Source organism: Grammomys surdaster, unplaced genomic scaffold, assembly GCF_004785775.1.
Source record: "Grammomys surdaster isolate TR1022 unplaced genomic scaffold, NIH_TR_1.0 554, whole genome shotgun sequence".
Lineage (NCBI taxonomy): Eukaryota > Metazoa > Chordata > Mammalia > Rodentia > Muridae > Grammomys > Grammomys surdaster.
Genome location: NW_021604973.1, coordinates 218,177 through 228,020, shown reverse-complemented (window position 1 = coordinate 228,020; position 9,844 = coordinate 218,177). Strand labels below are relative to the sequence as shown.

At 39.9% G+C, this 9,844-nt stretch overlaps 1 protein-coding gene across 2 annotated transcripts in view; it reads right to left on the bottom strand.

Annotated features, from left to right (window-relative positions):
• Atf6 (activating transcription factor 6) overlaps positions 1 to 9,844 on the bottom strand; it is a 164,176-nt gene that overhangs the window by 112,210 nt on the left and 42,122 nt on the right. For both annotated transcript variants that reach the window (XM_028781831.1, XM_028781832.1), the window contains exons 8-9: positions 3,996 to 4,181; positions 3,264 to 3,355 (exon numbers count right to left, since the gene is read on the bottom strand). In XM_028781831.1, coding sequence (XP_028637664.1) covers positions 3,264 to 3,355; positions 3,996 to 4,181 — 278 coding nt within the window. The remainder of the gene's footprint in view (positions 1 to 3,263; positions 3,356 to 3,995; positions 4,182 to 9,844) is intronic.

Here is a 9,844-nt window from a genome sequence, read left to right as displayed (position 1 = left end):
CTCACTTTGTCTCCATATTTGCTCCCTTGAGTATTTTGTTGCTCCTTTCAGGGAATATTTCTTAAAGTATGTGTGGCAAATTGTTTTCTTTTCACAGTAAGTCAGAAAATGATTTTTACATTGCACATCTGAAACATTATAATTAACTCATCAAAGATAGTTTAAATTCCTAAATTTAAAATCCTTTAGAAGACTCTGATTAAACTATCCATTTGTTTGGTCAATTTTAATTCAGTGGTAGTCAAGAAAATTCAGATAGAGCTCACAATCATAAAACATAATAGTAATTACTTAAGGTTTCTCATTATTGTTGTTTTAACAGGGAATTCTTATATACTTTTTAAAGATGTATTTATTTTATGTTTTATTTTATCTTTATTTTTTATTTTATTTATTTTATGTTTTGCTGACATGTATGTCTGTGCACCATGTGTGTGCCTCATCTCTGTGGAGGATCCTTTAGAGCTGGAGTTATGGACAGTTGCGAGCCACCATGTGAGCACTGGGAATTGAGCCCAGGTCCTCTATAGGAACAAGTATTCTTAATCACTGAGCCATCTCTGTAGACCAGTTGTGTAATTATTGTTTTTTAGGGTGAGAGAGGGAGCACACATGTGTTTCACTGAGTTGTTCAATAACTATCCTGTATGTGGAACTGATAAGTGACATCTGGGAACATTCTCCTCCAGCAGACTCCCTCCAGCAGGTGAAGATATCCAAACAATGGGGCCAATCAAAAGATGCTCTTGAATAATACACATCTTGATTCTCAACATCTGCTTATGCAACAGGTTTCAGTCTTGGAATCCCTGTTGGTCTCAGGGCTTTGATGTGTACTGCATATGTCAACCTCATCTAGAAGAAATAGTTTTCTGCTTTTATGAGTTTTGCAGCCAGTTTTGTCTTTTCTCCTTCTTGGTAACATCCCAAGTTGTTAAGAACCTTCTGTTTCCTCAAATCTTCCAGCTCTTCTTTCTTTTACTTGTCTTCAATGTAAGCTTTTAAACATATTTCAAAACTTTAAAAGTTCTTCATATTCCCACAACCTGATGTTCTGTTCCCTAAGCTTACAAAGAAAGGCAGATCTTAGCTGGTTGCCCTTCAGGATTTTCAAGCATCTTAGCTCTCTCTCTCTCTCATTCTTAAATTCTCCTTTTCATGTTGGCCTTTTAATTCTTTTCTGAACACAAATCTTTTCTTCATAAGAAGGAACCATTGTTTCTTCATTTTATAGTGGATCCATCTACAGTGGAAATGAGATTCACTTGATGGCTGTGAAGATCATTGACTCATTTAGAACTTTTGTTCCAAATTTCTATTGTCTCAAGCAGACATCACAGAATGCTTCCTCTAGCCCCATCCTTACTTCTTATAGCACAGCCTAATCTTAACTTGGGTACTGATTGCTATGCACAAGGCCTCCCAGGATTGATTCATTGCTTGTTGATTCAGGAATATGAATGGGATTTTGTAAGAAATATTTTGGTGTCTTCCTGAGTTCTCAGCACAGAAATCTTAAAACTCTTATTTCCTGAGTGATGAGGATGAGAAAATCCCTTTATTACACACATACACACACACACACACACACACACACACACACACACACACACATATCCATAAACCCTTCCAGTCAACCATACCTGAGCCTATGGAATTGAGGTAAATTACGAAGGAAGGAAGCCAACTGCCAGGAAAGTAAGCCCTGATTAGTGAGTTGGAATTTCTAGTCTCATCCCTTATTTCCAAGGACTTGAAAGAAACTGACATTGAGTTAAATCACCAAAGGTTGGAAGTCTAATCATCACGCCAATCTATTGAAGCCTCCATAAAACTCCGACCAGTAGGTCTAGAGAACTCCTAGGTTAGTAGGCACAAGAAGATGCTGGGACCCAGAAGATGGAAAAGTAATAAAAACAAACAAACAAAAAAAAAGCATTCCTAATATCCAGCATTAGGAACTACACAATGAATGAACACTTCTTCTGCCTACCAGTAGGAGAGGAAACTGGTGCACTCTTTACTGTATGAGATAATTTTATACACACACTGGACATGCAGACACACATGTGAACACCTATAAACAACTGGAAAGGGTTAAATATAGCACATGCTTTAAAAGTGTAGTTTAAAAAGTCTGAGGAACCCTAAGGATCCCCAAACTCTGTGGCACCTCAGTAAACTTCTCTCACATGAAAATCTGATTGATTTTTGTCAACTTCAAGCCTAGCAATACATCATAATAGACTACATAGACACAGAGCCATGGAATCCTGGTGCCTAGCAATACATCACAACACACTGCATAGAGACAGAGACATAAATTAGGTAGTAGTAGTAGGTCAGATACCAAATATTTGCTTTAAAAAAAAAAGAAAGAAAAGAAGAAAAAAGAAACAATGATACTACTCTCTTTTGTGTCATTAAATATTTGGAGACATTTTATTACATAACACATAATGATTTATAAATAAACATTTAAAATCTATTATATTTAATCTACTACACAATAAATACTAATAAGTGTAAGTTCTTTGCAATTCTCAGTAACTTTTAACTTTAATAGTATAAACTGGTTCCTAAAGCATAAAATTTCTGAAATATGTCAAGTAATAGTATATCTATACTTCAAAATGTAATGAAGTTACTAAAAGAGAATGATGTGTTACCATAATTCAAAAGACAGCACTTTGAATATTGCATATATTGTCCATATGTAAACATCATTTAACAAATTATGTATACATAAATACAAAGGCAAAACAGTTCACAAACTCAACTTTTTACTTTTTAAAAGAATGCCATATACTATTTTATAAGCATGTTTTTTAACATGCTGTTTCCTCTGCTTAACATGCTTTTCCTATGATTCCTACTTGGCAAACTAGTATCACAATTCAAGGTTCAGATTCCTCCCTGGGGATTCTCCAGGATATCACTCAGTCATTATAGAAAATAATCTTCTGTGCACTATGACATGCCATGAACTATCATGTCAAGGAACTCACGTGCCCAGCCACAGTCTGCTCACTGTTTTGTCACATTCATCATCTCTATCCCTCAATGTGGTTCTCCTCCCAGATACATTCTGAAAGCTGTGAAAGCACTTGTCTCCTGTCCAATTAATCTGGACACATCTGGAATGCTGATTTTCTCTTTTCAAAATAAATGAGTTTTCCTCTTATTTTTGAGTAGAGCAAAACAATAACAAAGAACAAACATTTAAATGTTAGTATTTGTATGCAAAACACTTGCACACTTACCTCATGGGCCCATAGTTCAGCATTATAAATGCTAATACCATCATTACACAGACAGCTCTTCGCTTTGGACTTGGGACTTTGAGCCTCTGGTTCTACAGGAAATGAAATTGGATGAAACTAGATGTCAAGACTACAAACAGCAGTAACTAAGAATCATCCTTTCTACAAGTTGTGTGAATAGATTTTCTCATAAAAAATAAAACTAAAAACACCTTGACAGTAAAGAAATGGTACTTTTTAAAAGACTAAAGCCTCCCATACCCTCTTTTCCAACGGAGGAAGGAATTATGTCTCCTCAGGTACTGAGCAAAATACCTAAATTGACTCATTGTCTGGGCTGGTGGCATGGGTTAGTCTAGAGCCAAGAGCCACTAGCAGCACAGTGGACAGAACATCCTGGCTGCCTGCCCTTCCTAGGTCCCTTCTCTGGAGGTGAGGGAGAATCTATTGGCATAAATCAGAAACAAGTTTGTGCCAGCTCCATGTGAGCCCCAAGGAAAGATGGGGATGTTACAGTCACAGTCTTTATTGTCCCATGCCTAACATGCTGGAGGGAACATATTCCAAAGGGTCATTGCTAACATTGTTTTCCTACTGTAAATGATTTTGAGCTTCTTGTGTCCCCATTTCTTAGCACTACTATTTTATATGATTTAAAAAGTAATTAGCAATTTACTGATCAAAAAGAAACTCAGTTTCCACCACCTCAGGCAGCTGCTCATTAGCACTCACCTCTGATACCACCTCATCCAGCTGTCGCTTCAGGGACCCATTCTCCTTCTTCAGCTGCTCATTCTCTGAGAGGGCAGCCTTCAACCTGGCCTCCAGTCCTAGCATATACTCTTTCTTCTTCTTTCGTGACTGACAAGCAGACTCTCGGTTCTTTATCATACGCTGCTGTCTCCTCAGCACAGCAATCTAGGAAAAGTTACACAACACACCGAATCATGGTACTGGTTTTGTAACCATACCAAATATCAACACCTACTGATTTTTCAAATTATTTCTCAGTAACTTTGGTCAAAATATAGGTTGGTGGCCATTTTTAAACAAGTCTTAAATATACTACTCAAATTAAGAAAGCTCAAGTCGATTTGAGTAAAAAACTCCTTTCTAAATCCTAATCACTAGTGTTTTCTGAAGTACACTGTTGAGCATCTAACTGGTCCTTTATAAAATCCCTCAGAAAGTATCTCAAAGGAGCTGTGTGAGGTAGCTTATACTGAAAAGCCCAGGACTCCAGGAGGTTATAGCAGGAGGATTGCTCCAAGCTTGAGCTCAGTCCATAGGGCAGTGGACCGTGCCACCAGACAGAACACTGGTAAGGTCCAGAAGATTCAGAAACCCCAGTAATTCTCACAATAGAGAACAGTAGGTGTTTAAATCTACTGCTGCCAGGTTCCTGCATTGGAACACGTGATCACGACACCCCATTGAGAGGACTGGGACAATCGGCCCCATAGGGAAAACACCTGATGTCCTCCCACGTGGAGATGAGGCATCCCTAACATCTCAGACCAAGCCAGTAGAAAACACCCGCCTCGAGATCCCAGCCCACCCACGAATGTTTATAAGGTCCTATCCACGAGAAATAAAATACACGAGTTATTTCACTAAACATGCCTGAGAGTGCCTGTCTTATTGAGCTGTAACACTCCAGGGAAGAGCTTTCTCTCATGGCTGGACCTCAGCCGGGCCCAAGCAGCCGGGTGCAACAGCCTGACTTCAGCAAACTCCTGCTCGGTGACCCTGACCTTGGCCCCTAGCTGCCCACTGGGCCATGCCGCCTGTCACCTACTCCAGGGCAGGGGTGACCGCAGAGGAGGTGTGGCAGCCTGCCTTGCTCTGGCTTCCCCTTGGAAAACTGTAACTCTTTGGCCCCTCTGGCCAGGCCTGAGCCCTGCAGATCCCTGCGGACAGCACCTGGTATGCAGACTGGCACCAGTCTTACCCTATTTTTAAAATGAAAAAGAAAGATGTCTAGATTAGTAAGGTAGCTCAGTGGGTAAAGCATTTGCTGCACAAGCATGTGGACCCAAGTCCTGAGTCTGGTCCCCAGTTCCAGAGGAAGGAGAGAGCCAACTCCATATAGAGCTGTCTTCTGACCCCCACATGCCATAGGATACACACACAGGGAGCAGCACTGGCTTCGGCGTGCAGAAGGTTGAGAACCACTGCAAAACCATTTCAGGATTACTTAATCTAGTACAATGTAAGCCACTGTATGTTGTAACGAAGTTCTACACATTTATTGTATGGGGGGCAATGTTCTTTTTTATTTTCCACCTCAGTATGTTAAATCCATCAAAATCCATGGATATGAAGGGCCAAATTACATATATACTGCTTTAATTACCATCATTGGCCCTAAGTTAATTGACTTCAGTTCCCAAACCCTAGACCCAACTACTCAGAAGATCACTTCTCCATGTAGAATTGTTGTCATCACCTTTTATCAATATCACATCTCTCTCAAAATATGAAAAAGCCAAGTTGGCGATGTGTATCTATAATGCCAGCACCCTGATTTCAAAGCCAGCTCAAAGCCAGTCTGGGCCATATGAGAGACTTTCTCAAATCAAACAAACAAGAACAAAACCAACAAACCTGCAAAGACACAGTTAGAAGTGACCACTATGTTTTTACTCTATTTACTGCCTCTCTCAATCCTTCACTCACCAGAAGTGTACTGAGTATATGCTAATGGCCAAGTTGATTTCAATGCAAATATTCTGTTACTCCTCTCTCTCTTTCTCCGGTCACCCTCCAAAGCAGGCTGTCATGGATGGACCGACACACTACAGCAACAGACTCCCGTCTTCTAACTCCCCCTCTACCACCACCTCTAAACTCTCTCCTCACTTCCTGGCACTCTACAGCCAAAACTGTCAATCACTGCCTCCTTTCTCTCTCAGGGCCTTCTTTGATTGAGCACTCACTACCTAACCATGCCTTCTCCTTAACCCCAGTATTCTCTACTCCATAATCGCTACTGTTCTCATTTTGCCCATATTCTTTACTTCCACCTAATGCCACCTCCTCCACTAACCAGCCTCTAAGTCCTCACCTCTCCAACTAGTCTCACCTATTCCTCTGAATGTCTTGCATTCTTAAAATTTGGAAGATACACCAAAATACTCCAATGGTTTCAACAATGCTAAATATCTTTTTTCACTTAGATTTTAGACCTTGGAACCCAATGTCATATCTGATACTATCTTTGTTTAATAACCAAAAATATCTACCATGTCACAACTTAAATTTTTTTGTTACATTAAAAAAAAAATGCAGGGCCCACTGTTACAGCATTAGTCTAATTTCTTTGGGTATCAAGGTAACAAAGTAGTCTCAAAAACAAAGAATAATATTAACCTCATTAGATTATGTACATAAATGGTTGAGTTACTGATGTCTGTTTCTCAATGGACTTTAAAACACTCTACTGTGGAGTGTACCATAGTTCCTTCAGTAAATGCAGTTTCAGATCAGTTTTGTTTAAGTTAACTGTCTTAGTTAGGGTTTCTAACTGTGTGATCAACACCATGACTAAAATCAAACTGGAGAGAAAGGATCTATTTCATCTTATAGTGTGTGATCCATCATCCAGGGAAGTCAGAGTAAGAACTCATGGTGGGAACTTGAGGGCAGGAACTGATGCAGAGGCCAGGAAGGAATGCTGCTTACTGGTCTGCTCCCCATGGCTTACTCAACCTGCTTGTTTCTATAGCACTCAAGACCACCAGCCCAGGGATGGTATAATCTACAACAGGCTGGGCCCTAATTTAAAAAGTACACCCCTGCCTTGCCCACAGGCCAATTTGGTAGAAAATTTGTCTCAATTGAGGTTCCCTCTTCCAAAATGAACCTAGCTTGTATCAAGTTGACATAAAAACCAGCCAGCACATTTATAATAGGAACATCTCCTAGCAATAGTACTGAACTATAACCAAATGGTACCCAACATGATGGTGTCAATCATCTTCCAGTCCTAAACCACATGGAAAAGCATTACGTGGCTGTTGGAAAGAGCACTTTCTTCTCTTTTCATTTCTAACTGGAACTCCACAAGAAGGTTGATCACAAATACCCAGCACCTGCCAAGAGTTCCCAACTCTATACATGTCTAGAATTGTGTCTGTTATTATTCCCAAGCAATATAACTAACTGCTTACATTACAACTAATACCCAACATACACACACACGGGAGGGAGGGAGGTGGGATGGGAGGAAGCAAGACTATGACAAGTTGATTTCTCATCAATTTCCAGACATTCTCAGGACAACACCACTTTGTTCTGCTAAATGTTAGTTGTAGTCGGCACTGTTCCTGGGAAAGCCGGTGCTCACAATTAATACTAGAGTGTTGAAGTACATGGAACACTGAGTAAACACATAAAAGAGAAGGTTCCCAGATGGAAGAATTTATACTAAAAGTTAGATAAAAGGCAACTTTAAAGGCTAATTAATCTATAGGATTTAGGGAGGCTTACAGATGGTACACCATTTAATAAATCTCAAACAAGGATTAGGTATTTCTATAAATAAAAAAATCACCTGCACATTATACATGGCATTAAGATTTCAAAGGCTGACAACCCACATGCCTCAGACCAATGGGAAAAAATAAAAATGAAAACCACCTGTGGCCAAATAGTCTGTTTTTCTCATAGAAAAAGATCCATTGTAATAGGTCTGAAAATATTCAGCATTACCAATAAAAGTAAGGTAAAAACTGTATAAATAAATGAAATGCTTAGGAGCCAAAAGTACAGAGCTGCCACTATATCTCAGCAAGCTGTCTTTAGCTATCTGAATACATAATATTAAATTACACTTCCTAGACCAAAAAGAGCATATAGATGATTTTTTTAGACTAAGCATATATATACATTGTTCAGTGTTCTTGAGGAGGGTTAAATTCTGTTGGATACATTGACTTTTGCAAATACAATGTATTAGAATAATCCCCAGGCAATAAGAATGGCAGCGTAATATAATCTCTATTTGTTGAAATTACTATAGTTTTCAAGATTAAAGCCAGATATTGTGGCATACATCTGTAATTCCAGCACTTGGGAAGCAGAATCTAGAGAACTATTGTGAATTCAGGGCCAGCCTCATCTACAGAATAGGGTCCAAGCCAGTCAGGGGTATGCAATGAGACTCTCTCAAAAACAAAATAAAACAATAACAGTTAATAAATAAAATAAGCCTCATTTGAATCTACTGAGCGAATAGACAAGCCAAGGCATGGATTGAGGTCAGCTGACTTCAAACCTCTTGGAACCTATTCAGTAGCCCCACTAGGGTTTCACAGACCACATAGAGCTGGCACCACAGCATGGATGGTGTGCTGTTTGGCTACTCTAATTATGTGTCATCTACAAATAGAAACGTACAGACCTGCCTATGTCTAGAAGCTAGCTCATCACTGTTAGCTCCATGTACAAGCACAAAATCAAAAGGCTGGACCACTAGTTCACTGACACACTCCCATCTAGGCACACCAGATGGCTTAACAGACTGAAACCAGCCAACGGCTGTCCCACTCCTGCTTCTGATCATCCTGCCTTCAGAGATCTCTCCCACCAAGAACCATGCTTTGGAAAAAGAATAAAGAACCAAAGGAAAACATCCACAGCTGCAAAGGATTTGTCCCTTAGTGCCACTGCACTATAAAGTGTGGTGTTTTCCTTATAAAACAAACATTAGTTTGCACAGAAAGAGAGACTTATGTAGAAGGAAAACTTTCACAAATGGCTAAGTTCCTTTTGAGGCTTGAGTCAGTTTAAAAGGCAAAGCTTCAAAATTGCCTGTTTTCTTTTTAATTTTAAAAGGTTTACCAACTGATAAACACTTTATTAAAAACCTCTTTTACGAACAAAATGATGTTTAGAGCCTTGAGTCTAAAATGCTGCTGGAAATGAGCTACAAACACTAAAAACTAAGGCAGTACAAAAGCAAGTGCAGTTCTTCTGTGTTTGCACAAATATTCCAATGTGGAGAGCTTTTGGGGGCCTGCTTGGCATGAATCTGACATTGGCCAAGGACAAGGAAATGGGCTTCAGGCAGGAATCTGACATTAGGCCATGACAAAGAATTAAGTTCAGGAAGGAGTCTAATTTTTTTTTTTTTTTTTTTTTTTGGTTTTTCGAGACAAGGTTTCTCTGTATAGTCCTGGCTGTCCTGGAACTCACTCTGTAGACCAGGCTGGCCTCGAACTCAGAAATCCACCTGCCTCTGCCTCCCAAGTGCTGGGATTAAAGGCATGCGCCACCACCCCACTCCCCCACCTCTCATCCCCTCTTCCCCCCCAACCCCCCACTCCCACAAGGAATCTAATTTTAAGCTAAAACAGAGAAGTAATTTCAGGCAGGAATCTAAATCTTAGGCTAGAACAAAGAAGTAGGCTTCAGGCATGAATAGGACTTTGGGCTAGGACAGGGAAGTAGGCTCAGATATTTTGGTCATCCTGATAAGCCCTTAGAAACTGATACACACCAGGCAATGGTGGTGGCACACCTTTAATCCCGGCACTTGGGAGGCAGAGGCAGGTGGATTTCTGAGTTCAAGGCCAGCC